The sequence below is a fragment of the Bos mutus genome, chromosome 6 (assembly GCF_027580195.1).
Source record: "Bos mutus isolate GX-2022 chromosome 6, NWIPB_WYAK_1.1, whole genome shotgun sequence".
Taxonomy (NCBI): Eukaryota; Metazoa; Chordata; class Mammalia; order Artiodactyla; family Bovidae; genus Bos; species Bos mutus.
Window position 1 is genome coordinate 50,373,935 of NC_091622.1, and position 25,882 is coordinate 50,399,816.

General features: G+C 35.5%; 1 protein-coding gene across 4 annotated transcripts in view; it reads left to right on the forward strand.

The window, feature by feature from the left end:
* Positions 1-6,125, forward strand: part of PCDH7 (protocadherin 7) — a 472,964-nt gene extending 466,839 nt beyond the window's left edge. For 2 of the 4 annotated variants that reach the window (XM_070372248.1, XM_070372249.1), the window contains exon 4: positions 1,599-1,735. Coding sequence is in view for 2 of the 4 variants with exons in the window: in XM_070372245.1 (XP_070228346.1) it covers positions 1,599-1,975 (377 nt within the window). In the remaining 2 variants the exon portion in view is untranslated. Of the gene's footprint in view, positions 1-1,598 lie in introns of all 4 variants that reach the window. The other 2 variants (XM_070372245.1, XM_070372244.1) reach the window with 2 other exon arrangements.
* Positions 6,126-25,882: the final 19,757 nt, after the last annotated feature.

Genomic DNA, 25,882 nt, shown 5'->3' on the forward strand with positions numbered 1-25,882 from the left:
AGCAATTCTGGATTTCCTGTGAAGAACAATGGCATTTTCTTGCTGAACTCTGAGCCCATAGCATAAAAATCTCAGGTCACAGTGGTTCAAAAATCATTAAGCTGACAAATATCAATATTTCAGTTAGTCACCCATTACTAAAGTGAAAAAAATGGCATGCAATATTGGACTGACTTGATTTAGGAGTTTCAATGATGTGAAACTTGTAAAATAACCTAATACCAATGATAACCAAATGAGAATATCATTTTATACTACAGGAATTGATGTGTGGAGACAAAAGCAGTAGGTTTAAATATATTGGGAATAAGTTAAATAACCCCCTCTTTTATTTTAAACCAGTCTACCCAGGATGCATATACAAATGTCACGGATTTCCTTTGTTGTGAATATATTTTCAGAGGTTAAAATTTGTCAGTCTTTTAAGTCCCAAGCCTTGTAATAAAATGATACTGAACAACATACATTGGAGCACAGTCATATTATGTTCTTTTGTTTGGCAGTAAAAGAAACTATCAAATATATTAAATAAAACCCTAGAGGTTGTTTTCTTAGAATCTGTTGAGGTGAAGCAGGTTTTTCTCTCTCTCACTCTCTTTCTCAAACAAAAACAAATCTGTTAAAAAGTATTTGTAATAGTAAGAAAATATATAACAATTCTCCAAAGACAGACATATGCAATGATATAACAGCTTTATAGAAATAGAAGATATTTCCCATGGCATTAGGCAACAATCTTTAATTAGGAATATGTGTCATTTCATCAAAACTTTAGTAGGAGTTTGATTCAATTTACCCAGTACATTGCATTTCACGTAGTATTTCCATTCAGCAAACACACTGACAGGTATATTCCTATGTGAACACTCAAGGGACTATCCTACAGCACATTAACAAGGTCATTAACAAGGTGGGAGGAGAGGTGGGGTGTGGGCTCGGGTTGGGTAAGTGCTGATTCTACTAGTATGCTCACACTTGAACCCACTGGTACTTGGTTTTTTTTTTTACTTTTTAACCACACAAGGTACTGTCAATTTAGGTTCTACTTCTGAGTCACCCTGATGTTTTATAATATATTTTAAATATAAGGTTTTGCATATTTGCATTCTATGAATAATGTATAAACAGGAAGCAAAGCAATTCAATTGGCAAAAGTACATGCTTTCTGGGATAATTTATAAATACAGAAAATTATATTTTTGGATTTAATAAGTTATGACTATGGAAAAATTTACTCCCATACAAATATACTTGCATACTTTATTTCTGTATGAGAATATGCACACGTACCTGTCCTGTAACAAATTCATATACCTGTTGTCTGTTCAACACACGCTTAAATTTATCCGTTTGTCCTCTACTCTCTTTCTATAATATTTGAAGTTTTTGCAAAACCTTATTTTTAATGGATATGAAATAAAAACAGTTCTTTGGAATAATGAACTGCAGAGTGTTGAAAAAGGGAATGTGGTAAGGGAAATTTATATGTAATATAATATTATACATAACTACCCCTCCCCCCCATCCAGTTTCATATAGGTCGGAAAAGGCTGTTGAGAAATGACCTGATTTAAAGGCTCCTTCTCCTTAAATTTCAGATTCAAGACCTCTTCCAGATGTAGCCCTGACTGGGAAGTGTACCCGTGAGTGTGATGAGTACGGCCATTCCGACTCGTGCTGGATGCCTGTCCGCACTTCTCCAGAGAGGAAGAAGAGCCAGCCCAAACTCTCCACTTTCATGCCTGTTGATGAACGAGGAAGCCAGGAAAAGCTGGCTAATGGTGAGGCCGCCATCATGGGCGACCGCAACAGAAACCTCCTGAACAAAAAGTTGACCTCATCCTATGAGACCTTCAGTGCGGCTAGTTTCAGCAAAAATGAGGATGCCAACACTGAGGATATTCCCCTTACAAAAACGGGGGAATACAAGCCATCTCCTGTCAATACTCTCACTAGAAGAGAAGTTTACCTGTAGGCTATACAGAAGCAACAGCAAAGTTCTTTTCATGTATGAGAAGGAGAATAAGGGGTGAAAACCTTACAAAATGAAACCTTGTAATCAAAAAGAGGGGGCTACCAAAGAGACAAAGCTTTGCCTGCCACTTCTGCCTCCAGATCAGGCCTTTAGTGAGTGACACTGTTCAGCCTGATTGAAATGTACAATGTAGAAACCATCCTTGTTACTTGCATGTCTAACCCCCTCACTGATTCCCCAAAGCCTCTTTCTCTCTTCCCCACCCCACTCCAAAAACCAGAAAAACAAGCAAACAAAAAAAGATGGTTGCAAGTTTCTTTCATGGTAACAAGCCTGATTAGCAGAACACACACACTCTCATTATCCCTAAGCTGAAACATGATTTTAGTCACTTTGATTCAGTTTGAATGTCATCCGGTTGATCAGAAAAAGCAGATCAGGTGAAATGTATTTCAGACATATGATCCGAATATGATGAGTAACCATGGAAGGCAATCCTTCAAACATGATAGAGTCCCTCTAATGGTACAGTTCTTATAGAGGAGAACTCCAGAAGAAGCGTTTAGGAGACGATCACAGCTTTAACATTCTAACAAAGCCTGAAAAAATAAACAATACCCAGTCAGAGACAGCAGTCCCAAATTGGCATAGGTTGTTTTTCTCAAGTTGGGAGCATCAACGTCAGTTCCATACATTTACTGAATATTCTTAGTATACATGCTACTTTGATCACATGAATTACACTAGTTATAACTTTTAAAAACTATATATGTTTTTGGAACGGCACCACTATTATCAACTAACAGGAACAATTGTATCATTAAAAGGCCAAAGATCATAAGGCAGATCAGGGAAATTATGGAGTAGATTTGGTCTTGATGTGGAAATCCATTAAGCAACAGAAGTCACTGAACCCAGGCACACAGAGGAAACCCTCAAAAGCCAGTTTATCTTACATTTTCTCTGTACCCAGAAAGCATGAATTTTCTTTGAAAGTTCAGAAACGGAAAAGCCAATGAGACATATGTTTGATACTATAATAGGCAATTAGTTGAGGTTAAAGTTTAGTTTTGAAAATATTATCAGGGAAGATTCTACTTTTTAATATCATATTTATGGGTAGGTAGGAAGAGAAAGATACATTGGCATAACAGTCTTAGTTAAGTTTCCTATCATCATTTGAGAATCAGGTTGTACTTACTGGTCTCATCCACATTTGAAATAACCAACTGCATTTTTTCACATGTTCAGTGTCCACTTTCGAGTAAAAAAAGTGCATTAATTTTGCATTCTGTGCAATATAGCACTATCTCGAGACTCACAAGTTTGAAACAAGGTGACACCCCTAGTTGACTTTGTCACTAATGTGATTTTGAGCATTGTTTAACATATCTCTTTAACTAATCCAGACTGAACATGAAAGAAATGAGTTCTGGGCAGTGACATGTCTCATGGTATATACATCTCAAAGTTCAAAAATATGCAGTCTTTTTTTTTTCCTTCAATGTAATATAAAGAAACAGAATATGCAGATTCTAAGGTCACTTCCTCTCCAGAGAATTTAATACAATGGGAAACTAAGCTGGGGCATTCAGAAAAAGTGACAATCCAGGGACAGGCTAGGGGATAACAGGTGAAGAGAGCAAACATTCCGGTTACTGAATGTTTGTAACCTAGTTAAGGTATAGCCTTGATGGCTCTTTAGCAAACTAGAAACAATGTAGCTCTGGGTAGTTTCATGCTTTGCAGTATTTCTTAGACTACAAAGTAAAGCAACCTGGTATACAGGTTGTTAATTCACTATAGATCATCAAAATGTTTATCTTTGAAAATCACTTCTCTGTTTGGTGGGGTACTCTTTGGGGTCATTTCCTTATGCTCTTTCTTAAATGGAGTTTTCATTTTGATGTTAGTTTATGTATAATAGGATGAAAGAAGATATGTAATTGAAGAAAAAATCATTGGACTAAAATATCAATAACTGAAAATGTTTATGGTTGATTATTATTTACATTATGGAAAGATGCAATTCTAGTACTTTGTTAGGAAACTGCATTAAAGCAGTTCTGCCTTGTATAATCTGTAAGTACCTATTAAGACAAAATACTTCTAAAGATACTTATGAAATGTATACATATTTTTTCTTGCACGTTACAAAGGAAATATTCAATTGCATAACACAGGTGTGCAACAGACTTTTTTTAATGCATTTTTTCCCTTTCATGATACACTTGAAACATTAGATAGCTCATTTCACTCTATCTTAAAACCCTTCTGTTGTCTATAAAGCTAATACGGGTCATATGGGACCTTTGGATTAATTGGATCCACATTCCCCAATGACATTTGCACCACATACAAGATAGCCATGTCATCATCATTTAACTCGTGAGCCTCTTTAGAACTAAAATGGGTGTGAAAGAATAAAATTCAGTGTACTGTAAGTATTCACAGTAATTCTAGTAGAATTAGCTATCATAACATGTTTATTATTATAATGAGCTGGCATGACACAGAAATCTATTTTGTGTTTGTATGACTTTTATTTTGAATAGGTTAAATCTGGTGCCACTCCATATATAGAGTGCTTTTGAAAAAAATCTATAAAAAGAAACAAAAAAATAATAAATGAGTGAATGCAAAATAAGCAACTGTGCCTTTTATACCTGTTGTTATGGTAAAAAAACGGTTGTTGGGTTTGGACAATGAGGGGAAATGGGCTATTCCCAACTTTTTTGATCCTATATATTTATCCATGCTTATTTTCTGAAAATAATAAATAATATATTAAAAATTTGCCTTCTGACAAACTCAGATAGTGGACCAGTCTTAAATATCATTCATTCATAAAACAAAATTTATATGGGCTGCTTAATTTGGTCTAGAAGGCTAATGCGTTTATTGTAATAGTAATACAGAAAGAGATTATCAGGGATGAAATCAGTCCATTTTGCAAGTAAAATACTGATTTACCATTTATATTCTTTCTTCTTTTGTTGTTATTTTTCTTTTAGCTGCTGTTTCATTTTGGTTGTGCACTATATAAACCATATTTCTTTTCTGTACCCAAGAAGGTCAAGTGAACTTTGCATGCATTATACATTAGGACACATTTATAAATTGAGTAACTATATCAATTTATGTGTATTAAAACATCTTTAGCTTCAGTCTAAAATCTGAACCTCTGAGGTTCATTCTGAACCTCCAGATATCATTATGGTTTCTGACTGGCCTGCTGCCTGTGTTTCAGAAAACAAGAGAGGCACTATTTTTATGGGAAGAAAAACTAAGATGGTACTGAAGATGTCTGGCTGAAAGGTTACCCTAGGAAGCTGTCTTATAGGAAAATAAAACAGAGACACCAGAAGAAACTGCCAAGAATCAAACAGCTATCCTAAAACAGACATGAGAAACACGAAGACCTCAACAGTTTTAGGTATATTGTATCAGCAGTAAATATAAGACGAGTTCTTAAGGGGGAAAAGCAAAACAAAACAGTGAAGATAATCATAAATATTGTAAAGTTGTTAGTTGTGACCTGGCAGAGGTAGATATAACATCTGGAGGAAGGCATCATTTTTTCAGCTACCTAGGGTTTACTTTCAGACAATTTTCCTACATTTTAAAGCACTTGCATTCAGTGTGGTACGATCTGTTTGTAATGTTGATCATTGACTATTGTTCTGCTACTTGGATGTTGATAGTGAAGCAGAGGACAATTTATCATCGTTTCTTATGAATCACTATGCACGCAACTATGCTAAACATGGCGAAATGTATTAAACACTCGTCCAACTATTTATGAAATACTTTACATAATTTAATTTGCTTTTGTACAGTTTTATGTAAATAAATTGCTTGTCTTTTTTGTCTCTGCAAATTAAAATATAACATGGTCAAATGGTTTCACACTTGTAAGTGTGCTTCTCTGTTGACAGGTCCATTCAGTTTTGATTGGAGGAGAAGTGAATGGATGCATATACCAGTTGGATTTTAAATGGTTTGATTTCTGCTAAATTAAGATTAAGTGAGGAAGATAATGCTGCACTAATTGTTGATCTGGAGGGCACTGGGCATAACTGTTTATTATTTTGCCTTGTAATAAAATAGAACTTGGATTTTTAAGTTTCATCAAAGTAATTCCTGAGACAGTTACCTTGATGTCTTTGAAACCTTATGTCTACAGTGGAAGAATTTCTCATCGTTAATGTAAAAATTGACTTTTTTCAGGTGCTATCTAGAGAAATTTCACATTTCAGATAAACTTAATTCTATGTCAAAATATATCTATGGTAAGGAATTTTTTTTTTAATCTACAGTAAAGATGTATACAAAAAAAGACTAAAAAAAAACCCTTTAATCATGTGAGATATAGAGAAACATGAAGCAAACAATAGAATTTTTACCTTACTTATTTTTCTGTAGGTGAATTTTCTTTACTTTTTATATTTTTTCGATCATTTACTATCTTATTTTAAACTGTTGCACTTACTCTCTGTTGTCAGATTATAACTCTAACTATAGTGTTTATCTTCTTCATTAAATTGGTATATATTCAAATAAGCAGCTTTTTCCAGTCTAACTCAAAGACTTAAAAAGGGGAAAAAAATGACTTCCCTGGTGGTCCAGTGGTTAAGAATCTGCCTTACAATGCAGGGGACACAGGTTTGATTCCTGGTCAGGAAACTTAAGATCCCATGTTCCATGGGGAAACTAAGACCATGTGCTAAAACCAAGACAGGATGCAGCTAAATAAGTACATATTTTTTAAAAGAAAAAGAAAATACTTTCTAAATAAACTAATAGATTGAAAGGAATGTTTGCCACATCTCCCAACTCCTAAAACTTACAGATGTGAAAAAAATAAAAATTCTGAAGATGTTTGCCTTCAAGTTTCTCTACCAGTTTTTTCCTCTCTTTTGGTTGAAAATTCCAAGTACTTTATGTGGAATGACACATTCATTCTTAAACCAAAGATATCTTAGTACACTGATTTTGCCTGGCAGCCTTCCTTCTCTAAAGAAGGAATTAAGGATGAACTATGGTTAGCAAGTCTGATGCAGGTTGTAATAAGGTGAGCAAATGATAAATGTGTTAATTTGTTTTGTGATCACCTAATGGTGAGACCCAAACATCAGTACATAAATCAATAGAACATAAAACCACTATTTTTCTTTAAAATTCTTAATTTAGATTTGACAAATATATATTACTCTTTACCCCAAGATTGCATTATTGGGTTAATTTTTTTTTTATCATGAACATGTAAAAATACAGTGATACATTTTAGAAAGAAGATAGACATAAAGCAGGCCAACAAAAGTTGTGTGTATTGCTTCTGACTTAAGTGTGATTATTCCATCACCTCTGATTCCTTAAAGAGTTCCATCTGGTTACTTAGATGCTTGACAGTGCAACAATATGTCACATACATAACACATATTATGGTTTATAAACATTTTAATAAGTTTATTTGCATAATACCTGCGACATAACCCAAATGATCTATTAGAACAGTCATGTATGAAAGATTTTACTTGTATTAAATTATTTTTAGATTAAAAGCAAATTGAACACAAAATTCTGCCAGAGTTAACGTTTTCCCTCCACTAGATTATGTACTAATGAAAACATATTCCATAATTTAGCAAATGACAAAGAAAAGGAACTCTCCCAGTTTACCTGAAAAAATAGGCATTTGGTAAAGTGAGAATGGGGTGAAAAAGTGAAAGTGATAGTCACTCAGTTGTGTTTGACTCTTTGAGACCCATAGACTGTAACTTGTCAGGCTCCTCTGTCCAGGGAATTAGCAGGCAAGAATACTAGAGTGGGCTGCCATTCCCTTCTCAAGAGAATCTTCACAACTGACCCGGGGATCAAATCTGGATATTCTGCATTGTAGGCAGATTCTTTACCATCTGGGATGGGGGCGGGGCACCAATTACTCTGATTGGTAAGTAGTTTTCATCACTTGACATCAGACAACCTACCCTGGCAGTAATGTAACTTGTATGGAATTTCTGGCAGCAAACTATAAATCTTGAAAATATCATAGCCTAACTTTTATGCTGAATACCCCTGGCCTAATCTATGAGGCAATGAAGTTTCAGTGGACCTTCGATGGATAGTCATTCTAGGTCTGAGAAATGAATGATCACAACCAATAATCAGCACTGTCAAAATCAATCAGATAATCATAGAATTCCCAAATTTACTTTTGCTTCAATTAGCTGATTTCACAAAGAAATCTGTTCATTGAATTTTTGTTTTGTACCTTTCTTTTCTACATTTCACCTTTTTGTGTCCTCATCTCAAAGCCCTTTGTCATAGTCTCAGAAGTTTATTTATTCTGTGGTTTTCCTCTTTCAAAAACAAACCTAGTTTTCCCTGGAGGTGGAGGAACGTTAGGTAACTAGCCAAGAACATTTGCAACACAATCAGCTTTATTCTAATGGAAATTTACAGGGTCACTATTTGAGTTCTTAGGAGGCAGAGTGAATAGGGACTGAACTTACATTTGTTTATTTTCTTTCATCTTTATCTCTACTTTAATACTTGTTTATAAACTGTGTGGAAAAAAGTGATTAACCAAGATATATAAATTTCCTAAGCTGCAGGGAGTGAGGAAAGGATATGAATGTAAATGTGAAAAGTTAAAAATTTATGCTCTCCTTTAGCCCTAACTTCATTTTTTCCTGTCTTGCTACTGTTAAATATAAATTTTATTCATTGGTTGAATTTAATGTGTAACAAAGAAATAATTTTGTCTTTTTTACTGACCTCCTGTGGGAAGATGTAGAAGATGCTCAACTGGTCATAAATGTAAAATTTACCCTCAAACATCCTCAGATGATGCTAGACAAGAATTATAGCTCACCTGTGATATTCAGTTTTATTTTTTCTATTGAAAGTTATGATTCAAATAATGTCTTACCCAAAGAGCCATATGATAGATGCATGAGGTTGACAGAGAAATGCAGATATAATCTTGGAAGTTAGAATGGGCTTTGAAAAATAAAAATGCTAATCAAAGTGCTTAATTAAAAAAAAATAATCCATTGAAATGAATGTCTGAATGATCAATCTAAAGAAAAGCAAGATGTTTTATTTTGGCAATTTAATTGAAAGTACATTACAACTTCCCAGACTTAGTAAAATAACTATTAAATTGATAGGACAATGAAGTTTTTTTTAAGTGTGTTTTATGCAGTAGTACATGGAATATTTTTATTAGTTTTATGGCTTGTTATAAAAAATTGACCATGTATTTAAACCATTTTATAATACATTTATGAAAAGGAAGTAATGGCAAAAAATACTAGAAAAATACTAGAAATGAAGTTAGTAGATGACTAAGAAATTTACTTACAGTTTTAAAACCTGCCTTTAAGAGAGAAACACTTACTTGAATGCTTTTCCAGACCCTGCAGTACAGCTGGAATATACTAAAATGATATTTCTTAAACTGAAATTTTTGGCTCCCTGAGTTTTAGAGATGCAGGTATTCCATGAGAATTTTTAAATTTTAAAGTTTTATTAATATGATGATCAAAGTAATCTTTCAGCAGTTTTCAGTGATAATTTTCAGTTGAACCTAAATTTAATGAAATAAAATATTTACTTTGCAAATCAGTATTTAGCCATTGACCAATTATATTCTCTAGAGTCCAAAGGGAATTTTTTCCTCTTTACAGAGGTCCATATTTTAGTTCAGTTGTGAAAAAAAACAAAATCGGAGATTTGGATAAGAAGCAAAATCTTAAACAATATGAATGATTGGACTAGAAGACCAGCATACACAAATTTCTATAAAGGGCAAGATAGCAAATATTTTAGACTTTGCAATTCAAGAATAAAAATCAAGGATATTGTGTGGGTATTTATAGGAGAGGAGAGAAAAAAAGCCTAGATTTTTTTCAGCCATTTAAATGCATAAATACCATTCTTAGGTGAGGAGACATACAAAAGAAGGGGGCTGGATTTGATCAATGAATTACTTTGTTCATCCTGGAAAAGGAAATGGTAACCCTCTTCAGTATTCTTGCCTGGAAAATTCAAGGTGGGCCCATGGGGTTTCAAAGAGTCGCACCAGACTGAATACACACACACACACCCTGATATACTCCAAAATGCTGCAATTGAGGTTAATTTTAGAATTCATTACTAAAATTCCTCTTCTTCACCTTACTTCAGAATTCCTCTGTTTGACCTGGACTGTGCTAGTATATGGCTTTATCCTGCAAACTCACTAATAATCACTCTCAGGTATTAGACTATGTGATTACCCTGGTTTTCAGGATCATTTCTTCTCATTGACCAGCTACATAAAAGTCTCATCCTTAGATCACAATAGGTAGACTCCTTAAGAGACACAGGTTGATGTGCAAGACATCCTCAGGCATCAGGAAAATATCTCATTAACCTTCTCAATGAGGGGATCATCATTGTCCACTTCAGAAAAAAAAAAAAAAACAAAGAGTCCTGGAAGTTATCAGTTTGGTTTAAAGGTGGGAGATTTGCTTTGGATTTCATCAGATCAAAAGCTTTAAACATATTTCCTTTTAAATGCCTTGGACAGGGCTGATTATTTTGTTTGTGCAGTTTATTTGTGTTGAGTAACAAATAATATGAAGTTTTATTTTTTTTTGAAGTTTTATATTTAGAACATGATAGATATAATATAAAAATAAGGAATAATGTAATGAATGTACAGGCATTTTTGGAGTGAGGTGCTTTTTTTAGTTCTTTTTTATGTTTTCCAAATTATATACATGAATATATTTTATATGAACAATATAAACAAGTGAACATTTCAAAGTATCTTAAAGTTATGTCCAGTTGAATGAAAAGAATAATAAGAGAAGCAATTTAATTTTAAAACATTAAATACTTTTCATCTGTTACTACCTCCAAGAAAACTGCTTTTAAAAAAAATCTTAGATTATCATTCTTGTGAGACATTTGACATTAGCTATTTCCTCTCTCGGCAAAGTAAATATGATAAATATGATAAATAACTTCAGCAATTGTTGTTACTGAGATAGTGCAAAGGAAATAATCTTATATAAATCCTAAATATGAACTAATTTACTGCAAAACCTGTAAATTAAACATGAAGTTTACATTTTGAGGAAATGAATGTATAACCGCAAAGAAAAACTCAGTACTACAATGAACCTATTGTCTAAGGTTAGATCAACAAAGAGAGTACAGAGTGCTTCAACTTGTAAACTGTATTATATCAATGTATATTTTCTAATATGACTATCCCTGAAGCTTCAATCTGGGAATTATTGTAGAAAAACTTTTACTGTGCAATCGTCAGCACTAGCTGATTTTGTTAAACCTCCCGAAACGAAGCTATTGAACTAACTACTATAAAAACCTATGCCTGGCCTAGAAACAATAGATATTCTCACTGATTCAAGTAATCTGTGAATGTAACTGAAGAAAATAAAAGATAAATTTCAGTCATAGCAATGAGTAGTGCCAGTCTACAGATGGTTTAAGAAATAAAAACAGCAAATGAGAATGCTAGCATACTGGGAAATGCTTCAAAGCTATAGGTGTTATTGACAAAGAGAAGGTGAACAGGACAAGCAATATAGCCCTAATCCAAAGAAATTCATCCTTCAGTGAACTGTCTTTTTTGTAATACTTGCGCTTTGCTCCTGCTATGTCAAATACTAGGACGCATAGTGAGATGTTTAGTGTACCGCCTATCGACTTCTCTCCGTAAATTGCTTGGAATACTCCAGGCTCATTTTTTTATTAGATGAAAACAAACAGTATAACTGGTGATTTGATTTTTCTCTGTTTAGGATTTATATGTGTTTCACAGCCAGTGTTTTGTTATCCTCAGGTTTAAAGCCTCTAAGTCATCAGAAAAACACTCCCATTTGACTAGAAATAGAAGTCAGACGATTATAATGACAGTGTCACAGGTGGAAAAATAATCTTCACCCTATTGTAATCAGACCCAACACTGAGAAGAATCATGCATTGCTCTAGTGCTTCAGTGGAGATGAAGGCACCAATTTATACTTTAACTCTTCATGAAGGGTAGAAAGATATGTAAATAGAATTTCAACCTGAATTACAAATAAAAAATAATTTTTCAGGGTAGTGGATTAGAGCTGTTTACCAGAAATTAACTCAGAAATATCATTTGATTTCTTGCTTTCATTCAGTTCAGTTCAGTCGCTCAGTCATGTCTAACTCTTTGCAACCCCATGAATCGCAGCATGCCAGGCCTGCCTGTCCATCACCAACTCCCGGAGTTCACTCAAACTCACGTCCATCCAGTCAGTGATGCCATCCAGCCATCTCATCCTCTGTCATCCCCTTCTCCTCCTGCCCCCAATCCCTCTCAGCATCAGAGTCTTTTCCAATGAGTCAACTCTTTGCATGAGGTGGCCAAAGTACTGGAGTTTCAGCTTCAGCATCATTCCCTCCAAAGAAATCCCAGGGCTGATCTCCTTCAGAATGGACTGGTTGGATCTCCTTGCAGTCCAAGGGACTCTCAAGAGTCTTCTCCAACACCACAGTTCAAAAGCATCAATTCTTTGGCATTCAGCTTTCTTCACAGTCCAACTCTCACATCCATGCATGACCACTGGGAAAACCATAGCTAGACTTGACTAGACAGACCTTTGTTGGCAAAGTAATGTCTCTGCTTTTGAATATGCTGTCTAGGTTGGTCATAACTTTCCTTCCAAGGAATAAGCATCTTTTAATTTCATGGCTGCAATCACCATCTGCAGTGATTTTGGAGCCCTTCAGAAATAAAGTCTCTAACTCTTTCCATTGTTTCCCCATCTATTTGCCATGAAGTGATGGGACCAGACGCCATGATCTTAGTTTTCTGAATGTTGAGCTTTAAGCCAACTTTTTCACTCTCCTCTTTCACTTTTCATCAAGAGGCTCTTTAGCTCTTATTGGCTTTCTGCTGTAAGTGTGGTGTCATCTGCATATCTGAGATTATTGACATTTCTTCTGGCAATCTTGATCCCAGCTTGTGCTTCATCCAGCCCAGCATTTCTGATTATATACTCTACATATAAGTTAAATAAGAGCAGGAGGACAATATACAGCCTTGACACACTCCTTTCTCAATTTGGAACCAGTCTGTTTTTCCATGTCCACTTCTAACTGTTGCTTCCTGACCTGCATACAGATTTTTCAAGAGGCAGGTCAGGTGGTCTGGTATTCCCATTTCTTTCAGAATTTTCCACAGTTTACCTACTACTTACATTTTATCAAATATTTTAGTCTTAATACCTGCAATATGTGCTTAACAGTATTCATTGAGGAAAAAATCAATACAGGAAAATGGATGTATATTATCAGTGTTTTATTCATTCAGTTTTATCTTTATACCTTTTCAGTTGAATCTTCCTTAATCTCTTCGTGACCACTCAGTGCCCTAGTAAGCATCTTCACTGTTTCTGAATTTGCCTGGGAGATTTCAGGCTCTAGGTCATTCTCACCCATCCCCAAATGTGTACCCCCAAATCCTGCCCACTGTAGAAAGCCTGGCACAGCCTTAGATTCTCCAGCACTTTCTCTGATTGTTTCAGCTCAAAAATCATCCAATTCCTTGAAACTAATTTGGGAGATAAATATAATTTCTTCATTTCTCATTTCCTATAGGAGAGAACTTCACAGAATCCTCGACTTCTTGCTACACATCTCGCTCCTTCTCACAGCAGAAAAGTAAATTGATTTGTGGATAAGACACAGGCATTTGCTCATTTTCTTTCTTGAATCCAAAGAAGTTTGCTTTTCTTTTTTAATTAAAATAACTCACAGGGGATTATTGATCACAGGGGATTATTTTTTTCTTTTCTTTCCCTGGTAGAACGTTTGCTTCTTGCATTTATTTACATCCCCATCCCATAGATTTTGTTGTAAAGCTAAGGCTGTTAGATAAAAATGGGTTTGGAGATGGACACAGAGATAACCTACAGATTTCTAAGCATCTTCTGGAGATTTCTTGTTATATAAATACTAGTGAGAATAGTGTCTCCCCAAGACTTCCAAGACTGTTAAAAATTTCAAGCTCCCCAAATTGGTAAAATACTTACTATAATATCATCTTTGCTTTTGAGGTCTCTTTTTAGTAGGGAAAATCATGTCCTGATTCTAAAGAATTTCAAGAGTGACATTACATGTAGTTATGGAACAATATTCTTGGAAGTAATTAAGCACATTTTCTGCTAAATCATTCAGCATATTTCAACAGTCTCAATATTCACTAATGCACTAATTTTGAGTGACTGATTGCTGATTATAGGTATCTTTATTCATTGTTCATGAAAAAGGACTGTGATTTATAATAAGGCAAAAAGCCAAAAAAGTGGGTCATAATGCTTTTCTTTGAAATTAGCTTCACTATTTATGATACACACTTTGGCAAAACTTTGAATATGTGTTTTAAAATCTGGAATATACAAGAAATAGCATTCATCCCTAGTGTTGCTTTGAGAATAATGTATATTAATATATGTCTAAATGTTCTTCATTTTAAGCCCCCTTAGACCCATTACTGATTAATATGTTCTGAGTTTTTTATGTAATAATCTGTTAGTACAATACACAGACACATCCTCTGCCTGCTCTTTTTAACGTTTTTATGCAGCATCTCAATTTATATATATATATATACACACACACAAATATACACATATCATATACATTAATACTGTCAATTTTTCAACTGAAGGCAAATAGCTATCTGCATGCTTAGCTGTAACATGTATTTTTAAACCTAGGGAATGACTAAGAAGTTCATAATACAGAAAAGCATGTCTTGGTAAAATAGTGGGATAGAAATCAATAAACTTATAAAGAACTATAAAGACGTGAGATAATGGAAGGATCCTGTACTTATAATGAAAAATACATTTTTAATTTACAGTTACATTTCATAGATTGTATTATGCCTCCATACATGCTCAGTCATGTCTAACTGTTTGCAATCCCTGGACTGTAGCCCACCAGGCTCCTCTGTCCATGGAATTTTCCAGGTAAGAATACTGGAATGGGTTACCATTTCCTACTCCAGGAGATCTTCTTGACTCAGGGATCAAACACATGTCTCATATCTGCAGCATCGGCAGGCTGGTTCTTTACCACTAGCACCACCTGGGAAGCCCATACTGTATCATAACTGAGGATAATTTCAGTTCATTTATAGAGATAGGAGGAAAGTTACTGAAGGCTTACAAGTTTCTTAATGTGAGTTTAATTTTATGCTTTCAGAATGATAACAATAAAAATAACAATATTAAAAGCCACCATTATTTGTCAACTACCCATGTTCCAGGTTCTGAATTTAATATTATCCCATCACCATATCTTAGTACATAAGTGAGTTTTTATTATCTCCATTTTCAGATGGAGAAATTGAATCTCAATCAATTTAAAATACACTGCTTGGCTATTAACTGAAAGAACTGGGAATCCCACACCCTATCAGAATGACCTCAAGGTCCATACTTCCATGTGCTTAATATCATCCCCCATCATCTTCCAATGCAGACTTTCAAAACTGCTTTAATAGCTGTGTTTTGTGCAGTGAATTCCCCTAATTAGCACAACACACACTGTGAGGACAGGACGAGAGTTTCTTTCTAGAGCAGAATTTCTCAGCAGTGACACTGTAAACATTGTAGCTCAGATAAATCACACACTAGGGTGTTTGGGAACATCCCCGACTTCTAGCTGCTAGGTGCCAGTAGTACCTCCTCCTTGGTGATTACAATTTTAAGATGTCTCCAGTCATTACCAAATATGTCTTCTTCCCAGAATGAGAGAATTACCCTTAGTTGAAAACCACTCTTCTACAGGTCATTTTCTCTTTAATCAGGCCAAATTCCAGGACAGTATTGAGAAATACCTGCTCTACAGTATCGTACATGGTGTACATAATGTAGAATTTTAAAATACATATTTTCCTAAACCATTTAAGAGAAAGTGAATACAGTAGATTATTAATGTTCTGAACTGGAGTCAATTTTATATACATACATTTAAGAAATTGTTAGAAAGGTATCTCTATTTCAGTCTGTGTTTCCTTTTCTGTATCTCCCTACTCATCCTAAGTCTCTATACTATTTCTTTTCTTGCCCTTCTTTCTTTCCTCCTTCCCTTGATTCCTCTCTTTATCTTCCTCTCCCCTTCCCTTCCTTTCTTTTTTCTCTCTTTCCCCCTTCTATTTCTTCCTTTTCCCTTCGTTTCTCCTTTCATTGCTGAAACAGGTTAAAAAGAAACACAACACAATATGCATTTCAGCAGTACATGCATATCTTAGTCTTGAATGTTCTAGTCACTTTAGCAATTGAAAGAAAAAAAAGTTAAAATACTAAATAATTGAGAGATTGTGAATTTGCACGAGAATTTAGACTCCAGAATGACTCATATCACATTTTCTACAAATAGTTTTGAAGAAGGCTTTTATTTTAATGGGAAATTACATACTGCCATTGGAATTAAAATAAATCAATTGCTACAAATGATGCTTGAATTAAAACATCTATCTGTACTGGTCTTAATTTTCTGTAGATAACAGTTTCCCGATATATTTTATTTTATTTTTTCACCAAGATAAAATGCAGTAGAGAGTTCTGGGTCCAGTAATTTAAATGGTACTTATTAAACACAGTAAGCCAAGTATATTCAGAGTCATTTAGTACCTATTTAAAAAGCCATTTCTTCGTTCTGTACGCAACTCCTTTGAGTCAGTTGGAGCTACAAGATAGTTATATTGAGAGTAAACGTTTCTTTCTTAAATATTTGCTGTCTTTTCTTATTTGATGAAGATACTAAGAGTTTTTAAACGAGAAGAAGACTCCATATGCTAAGTTGTGTCTGACTGTACAGCCCCATCGACGGCAACATGCCAGGCTTCCCTTCAACATCTCTTGGAGCTTGCTCAAACTCATGTCCGTTTGTCAATGATGCCACCCAACCATCTCATCCTCTGTCACCTGCTACTCCTCCTGCCCTCAGTCTTTCCCAGCATTAGGGTCTTTTCCAATGAATTGGTTCTTCCCGTCAGAGGGCCAAAAGTATTGGAGCTTCAACTTCAGCATCAGTCCTTACAATGAATACTCAGAGTTGATTTCCTTTAGGATTGACTGGTTTGATGTCCTTGCTGTCCAAGGGACTCTCAAGAGTCTTCTCCAGCATAACAATTTGAAAGCATCAGTTCTTTGGTGGTCATCCTTCTTTATGTAGTAAATTGAAATAAATAAAAGGCAGCAGACCTTAAACTGTTTAGGCAACAAACATGACAGTTAAAGTCAGAAGAATATTTTGCTGACTTTGGATTACCTTAGCTATTTACCATTGTCTTAAAAAAAAAAGACAATACAGATGTGACTCTCTAGTATTGAAATCCATAAGTAACTTATAGGAAAATATACTACTCTTTGAAAATAATTTGAAATCTTAGCAAGTTGTTGAGGGGAAAAAACTCTTCTTACAGACATGTAAAAAGATAACATATCTCTCTGTTCTCTTGAAGTCTGACCACTTCTTACATCTTTAGTGAATTTAGGTTTAAAAGTAATGTTACTCACATCTCTAAGCTCGGTAGAGAATGGTGCCATCTTCTCTACTAAAATAACCAACGAAGTTCTTCTTGAAATTCTTTGTGAATTTTGCTTAACTGCTTCTATGTCTTAAGCCTGGTCAGTAAGAATATTACATCTGGAAAGATTTCCCCTATCTTGAGCTAACTCCCCTGGAGAAGGAAATGGCAACCCACTCCAGTACTCTTGTCTGGAGAATTCCATGGACAGAGGAGATGGGCAGGCTACAGTCCATGGGACTGTGAAGAGTTGGAGACAACTGTGAGACTAACTTTCACTTTCAGAGCTAACTAGGGCTACTAGGTGACAGAATAATGCCTCTGATCTGTATTTGGGAAAAAACAAACAAACAAAAAAACAGAAGCAATTATTACCCTCAAGATGTGTTTTTCAGGGAGATATGCATTGTGAGCACTGTCATCCACAGCTAGTACAAGAAATAATCTGAGAGAGAGTTTTAAAGGACATTTCCAGTGTAATTTCTGTATGGCTTCTTTCTTGTTCTGGGCTTCCCTGATTGCTCAGATGGTAAAGAATCTGCCTGCAATGCAGGGAACCTGGGTTCGATCTCTGGGTCGGGAAGATCCTCTGGAGAAGACAATGGCTACCCACTCTAGTATTCTTGCCTGGAGAATTCCATGGACAGAGGAGCCTGGTGGGCTACCTCTGTCATGGGGTTGCAGCTCATGGGGTTGCAGAGTTGAATGCGACTGAGCAACTAACATTTTCACTTGTTCCAGGTTATTTGGCCTAGCGCTACATACTTTTTAAAAAATTTTTTTCAGCTTGCTTTTCTTGATGTTTCCATTCATCCAGGAGGTATATCTGTCTGTAATAAGTGAAAAGGAAGTTTCAAACCTGTGATTATTTGATTATTTCTGGGTTTCTTTGTTCATGTCAGTGACAGCTCATTTTCAAATTAGCATAAAGTAATCTAGTATGTATGTACATACACACACAAACACATCCACATGGCTTACTATATATCTGATACTATTCCAAGAGCTTTATTAGTATTAACTTATTTAACCTTTGAAAAAACCTTATGAGAAAGTTGCTTGTAATTATGCCACTGTCAGGTGAGAAATCTGAGATACAGAAAGTTGACCAAGGTCACCTAATAGTGAATTGCCAATTCAAACCTAGGCCATTGGTATCTAGAGTCTGCCCTTCACCACTATGTGCTACCAACTCATTGACAAGTAAAGTCCCATTCACTTCAGCCCTTCAGACACAGGATAGTCGATAATTTGCACATGCTTCTCAGCAGCAAGAGAGACTTCCTGTGCTCTGAATGAATATCTCCTTAAAAAAATATTACCTATAAATCAGAGGCATCTCACTCTTTTGAATAATCTAGTGGGCTTCAGGTGCCAGGGAAAAGCTGACTTCAGAGGTGGTCCCAAGTGGACAGAGTACACAGCTTTATGGTACAATATCCTTGCGAGGGAACTTAAATAATTCTGGAGGTGTTATGAGCACAGTTTTTGGCCTACATAAGACTGCTGAATTTCTGTGAATTATAACTTCTATGTATGTTTGATTATAATTCATAAAACTCAAAGTTCAAAAGTGAGATTAATAAAAATTCAAGGTATAGGATTTACAAGACATAAATCTAAGTCAATCAATATGATTATTCAAATCTTAGAAATATGTCTTAGGTGGTCAACTTTAGACTTATAAAGACCTTACTTCAACATAAGTAACTACAACAGATTCTAAGTTCCCAGAGGTCAGGTAGCATATCTACATGACTCAGCATTTAATTAACCCAGTTCATGGCACATAGTTGATGCCCAATATCAGGTGACAAAGGAAGGAAGAAGAGAGCGTGAAAAGAAAGGCGGAAGCAGAGAGGGAGGGAAGGAGAAAATGGGAGGAAAGAAGACAATCTTTTAACTAGTTTTCCCTGCTCTCTAATGGAAAATTCCTCAGATGAACAGTCTTCTAATTTTCACTATGAACATGTTCAGATGTTTTAGCCTGCTTTAGAAAGGATGAATTCACCAAAATTACCTCTCCATTCTAAAGTTGTTCAAATTATCTTGCAGAAAAAGAAATTATCTCACAAAAATCTATTGTTGTTCAGTCACTAAGTCATGTCTGACTATTACAAGCCATGGAATGCAGCATTCCAGGCTTCCCTGTCCTACACTATCTCCCAGAGCTTGCTCAAAGTCATGTCCACTGAGTCAGTGATGCCATTCAACCACCTCATACTCTGTTGCCACCTTCTTCTCCTCCCTTCAATCGCTCCTGGCATCAGTTCCAATGAGTCAGCTCTTCTCATCAGGTGGCCAAAGTATTGAAGCTTCTGCTTCAGCATCAGTCCTTCCAATGAATATTCAGGGTTGATTTCCTTTAGGATTGACTGGTTTGATCTCCTTGCTTTCCAAGGGACTCTCAAGTGTCTTTTCCAGCACCAAACTTGTTCAAATTAGGACATACAAAATTATTACAATTAAATACACCATTCTCTTTCTCTTTTGGTTGGCTCTCAAATTGTAGCTCTTAATATTTAAAACTTGAAGGTATATCATGGATCATATCTAAGAGTTTATAAAGGCAACAAAAACAGCAGATCGATTGCAACATAATGAATTTTCATCCAGGTTCTGGGAATGTTCTTGTGTAGAGTCTTCAAACCAAGTTTGAATTCTTCCCTATTCCAGCCAAAATTCCATTGTCATATTCTATTCATTCAAACATTTAGGAATATTACGGCATGCCCCAGATCCTCATCCAAGATTTGTCTAGGATTTTTACAAATAGTTTCTGTCTTCTAAGATAGAAGCCCTTTCTATGATTAAAGACATTTAAGCTAATGGAGAATAGACACACTCTTTGGGTTCATTTTGCATTCATGAGATCATTCAAGTTCTTTAAAAAAAGTCATCTTCTAATCCAAGCATGACTAATGCATTTCTAGGTTGTGGTCATAACACTTGAGGCTGAAAAAGAAAAAAATTAAACTCTTAACTTTAGATGTTTTGCCTTTATGTTTGCCACCATTGGAAGATTTTTAAAAGTTTGATCAGAACAGGGCTTGTTTTACAGGAGGTTTTCCTGTGAAAAGGAAGTGGGTAGAGGGAAATGAAAGTTAATGCATAAGCAGAGTTCAGTTACTCTGCTTCTCCTAGAATCTATGCATTTCTTCTGAGTTATTTTTAAATAGATATGTTAGATGTCCTGTTATTCTGAATAAGTGTCTAGTTTTAATTAGGCAAGGTACATAAGTGTTTTAATTAGATATCCAGATACACCATCTGAGATTTTTTTCCCCCAGAAAATAAAAGTAATTTAATTTCTTCTTCATTAAATATAAGGGCAGTAAAATCTTTTGAATATATTTTCAACTCAAGAAATTGAGATCTTTTCCATCGGACTATAATATATGCATAGATTATTTCATCTTAAATGTCTCTAAGCTAATGAAGTGCATGAAAGTAATGAAGTTAAACCACAACTTGTTAAGTGTGATGCAGTTTTCCAACAGGACAAAAAGAAAAAAAAAAAGTTAGTAGGTTAATGCCAGTGCCCTGAATTAGAGTCTACTTTGTTCACTTGCTTTTTAAACTCAGTACAAAAAAAGTATAAGTGTGTTTGCATGCTTTCTATGAGATGAAATGAGGGAGAGCATCCTGTCATTCCACTGGAATATATCTGTCACTCTCTTTTTCATATCACTATGTATTATTTAACTTGAAAATTAGAGCATGACGGTAGGAGAAAGGATCTTTAACCATAAAAATTGGACACTGTATACCTTGCCTTTTTCAGAATGTTTGTGAATATACAAATCAAACGGTTTCCCACATGGTTTTCACTGCACTCCACCGACTAATATTTGCTCTAACACTGCTCGCCATTCTGTTTCTCACATAGAACTTAAACCCTGAATGATAGTGCAGGTACAGCAAACACTAGCTTCTAAATGGGGCTGTGATGATTGTGAAGTCCAGCTGTTCTACTCATTTGTGGGGCCCCGAGATCCATTATTTAATCTATTGGAAACTCGTTTTTCTCATCCACACTTTGGAGACTCTACATTTTGGTTGTTGGAAGAGTCACGCAGAGTGTAAAAAGGCACCTGTTGTCAAATGAGTCCTCATTAAACGTTATCCTCAGTTTATCATCTTTGCTACAACCATTTCTCTCTCTTTCTCTTCTATTTGTTTTCTTTCATTTCCATTGTCTCAGCCTCAGCTCTCTCAGTGATTGACTATTGCTCACACTTAATATACAAAAGCATCTTTTTGCTCTTTATAACAGTAGTCAAGGGGAGTCATTTTGAATCATCTGAGACTGTCTCCATCATTCCTTTTTGTGTGGCTAATCTGAGATGCATAACATGGAGCTAAGGTTAAAGTACTATCTTTAATAACTTTTACCATGCATTTAAAGACATGCTTAACTTCCATATTTACATATATTTTTTAAGGACTCACTTAAATTATCTATATTTCTATTCATTTTTTAAGAATTGTTATTGAATGCATCTTGAAAATCAACTTTTTTTTTTTTTTGAGAGCATTTTTCACATTGGGCTTGCCTGGTGGCTCAGTGGTAAAGAATTCACCTGCCATTGCAGGAGACACAGGTTCGATCCCTGGGGAAGAATATCCCCTGGAGAAGAAAATGGCAACCCACTCCAGTATTCTTGCCTGGGAAATTCCATGGAGAGAGGAGCCTGGCAGGCTACAGTCCATGGGGTCACAAAACTGTTAGGGCTTAGCAACAACAGTTTTTCATATTATCTTTTTGTGACTTTGTGTCTTTGGACAATTCTATTTTATCTTTTTGTGATTAGTGTCTTTAGACAATTCTATTCTTGGGAAAAGTGTGTTTCTGAATGACTGAGTGCGTTCAAATAAAAGCAAATGGGGCCCTAAAGCCATGTAAAACCTAAGTAAATTAGGATAGATTTCAGACTCTTGACATCTCCTCTTTGATGCATGGCTGAAGTTCTCTTCCATGGTGGCAGTCATATTGTAATGCATAAATGAGTCACATCAACACATTATACACTTTAAACATATACAATGTTATATGGCAATTATATCTCAATTTTAAAATGGTTATTTTTTTAAGTTTCCATGTATATCAGGAATGAAGAAGGGTATGATTTGGAGAGGCCAAAAAATCCCTAGGTATCCTCTAGGGGTAAACATTATGTTTTTTATACCAGGTTTAGAAAGCATCTTTCTTCTCTTTATGCCTGGTTCAAGGGACAGCTCTCTGAGACTGTCCTTGATGGTACAGAATTAATTGCTCTTTCATCCAAGTCCCTATAGTACAGTCTACGTATTTTGTTTAAAATAGATAGCACAACCCATTTCGGTGATTGTATGCAAGTATCTGCTTTACTAAATTTAGTCTCCTATAAGTGATTGTTCTTTTATTTTCTTGTTTCAGTAATGTACCTGGGCAGAATAGCCCCTCTTTGGATATTTATCAGACTTACAGATGTTATAGAATCTGATGTCTTGTTACTCTTAAACATTGATATGCAACCTGTCCTTAGAGGGCAATTCTACAAAGTAGTCTTTGTGGAAAATTATGCAATAAGTTAAGAATTGATCCAGAAATTCATAGATTAACATACTTACCAGGTGGTGCTAGTGGTAAAGAAAGTGAAAGTGTTAGTTGCTCAGTCGTGTCCAACCCTTTGCAACTCCATGGACTGTGGCTCACCAGGCTCCTCTGTCAATGGGTTTCTCCAGGAAAACATACTGAAGTGGGGTGCCATTCTCTTCTTCTCCGGGGTATCTTACTGACCCAGGGATAAACCTAGGTCTCCCATATTGCAGGCAGATTCTTTACTGTCTTTCTATGCCACCAGTGAATTCCACCTGCCAATGCAGGTGACTTAAGAGATACAGATTTGATCCCTGGGTTGGGAAGATTCCCTGGAGGAGGGCATGACAACCTGCTCCACTATTCTTGCCTGGGAAATCCCATGGACGGAGTAGCCTGGTGGGCTACAGTACATAGTGTTGCAAAGAGGTAATCATGACTGAAGCCACTTAGTAGGCTCGCACACAGGGATTTAAGAATTATTTTGGACCCAGAGGGATGGTATGGGGAGGGAGAAGGGAGGAGGGTTCAGGATGGGGAACACATGTATACCTGTGGTGGATTCATTTCGATATTTGGCAAAACCAATACAATAATGTAAAGTTTAAAAATAAAATAAAAAACAAGAATTATTTTGCTAGGATGAAATGATAAATTCAGTGTATTCATCAATACATATCTTAATGTCCCCAAATAATTTGCCACCTTAAATGGTCCAATATATTAATATATTATACATGCAAATAGAGGCATTTAGTTCAAATTCCTAAATTAAATGTGTTGTTTTCATCTCTCTTGTATTTGAAAAATATGTATTTACTGAAAAAAAAAGGGGGATAAAAGTTTCCCAATGTCCTCTGCACACTTTTCTGAGCTCCTTGCTCAGGTAAAACCACAGTTTGCTGCATTTTTCTGGTAGTCCTTTGAGTGGTAAATAAACTAAACATATGTGCTTTTAGGGACTGTTTATGTTCTGTAGCATTATTTTTAAGAGTACACAAGTCCTCATTAATAACTGAGGCAACTGGATTTAATTAGAGGGATCTCTGACGACATGAAATCAGTATAAGATCAAATTAAACCATTTTGCTTTACATAAAGTCTTTACTACATCCTCTCTCAATGCCAATGCCCTCAAAATTGAGTTGCCAAACCCTATTTTCTCATAGAATTAATGATATTATGCAAAGCAAAATGTCTGATTTTTAATGGTCAAAAAAATCTTAAGTATATTAATACACTTAGCCTAAGTATTTAAAAATTTTTTTGATTTGTATTTTTTAGCCTCTGCAAGGATAAATCAGTTCTACCAGCATTGGGTAAATTTCCATATGATCCTCTGCCTGGGCCCCACTGTTCAATTACAGAATATCTATGATCAAATTTACTTTTGTGCTCCATGTTAGGAAAGATCTGTATGTGTCTGCTTCCTCCCTTTATTCCCCCATGTCTACACATTTATGGGTGTGCATGCCATGTGTGAAACACGAGAACATTCTTATCTCCACAGCTCAGCTAATTTTGTTAGAGATACCAGCAGCCATAATAACATAAGGAGGTATTTTTGGATTCAGACACTGAACCAAGCCAAATATTTCATGAAGTGCAGTAAGTCCATACGGAGCTGAAAAACATAGCTTTTGTGTTTCATGGAGGCCCTTAAATTGAAACAAATTTTAACTAGGCTGCAAAGTCAGCAGAGAATATGTCCTTTTTCTTTATTCTTCTGTGAATGTGGATATCTAATTCACATAAAGAATTATCCTGTGTGCCCATAATAGCTTTCTTATATTAAGTAATTTAAGGCTTCCCTGGTAGCTCAGTGGTAAAGAATCTGCCTGTCAATGCAGGAGACACAGGTTCAATCCTTGGATCAGGAAGATCCACTGGAAAAGAAAATGGCAACCCCACTCCAGTATTCTTTCCTGGGAAATTCCTTGGACAGAGGAGTCTGGTGAGCTACAGTCTGTGTGGTCACACACGTGTGCACACATGCAAACACAAACACACACACAAACGACACACTGGTATTCTTTACTATGTGTGGATCCTTCTGGTCATCATTGTTGCTTCTTTTTTCCAGCAAGTTGCAGAGATAACTTGTAGGGATTCACTCGGCTCTTCCCTCTTCCCACCTTCCATGTATACTATGCTTCCATGTACACTATGTTCTTTGACTTTTCAATTCACTTCCCTTGTTGTGGGATACAGCCTCCCTCATTCTTTATTAACCCACACAGCTATGCAGACCTTTTTCTTTGAAGAGGTGTCTGATATTCTTCCCATGAGAAAAATATAGGCAATAACAAAATTAACAGAGAGGTTTAAAAGTTCATAAAATAATAATTCTTTTCCTACTGCTCCCAGTTACTTCACAGAAAGTAAGCTGAAGACATAACTGGACTTTGAAATCCAAACCTCTTCCCCTTCAAGACTTGGTGAAATCACATTGTTCTTTCCTCCCTTGATTATGCCACTCTTGAGATGATGTCACCACAAAGTCCAGTTGATTGATCCTGTGTTTCAAACCAATGACTAGAATCTCTGAGTATTCCAGGTGAGCCAGCACTTAATTCACCAGACCTTTGCCCTGATAAGAAATGATTTCTTTAAACATTTCCTCATCATTCTCCTTTTGACAAAGGCTTATGAGTTGTTACATTTATAATCATCCTATGTATTAAAAATTCTTACCCTTTCGTTTCCCAATTTTGAACCACTCAGTTGTTCC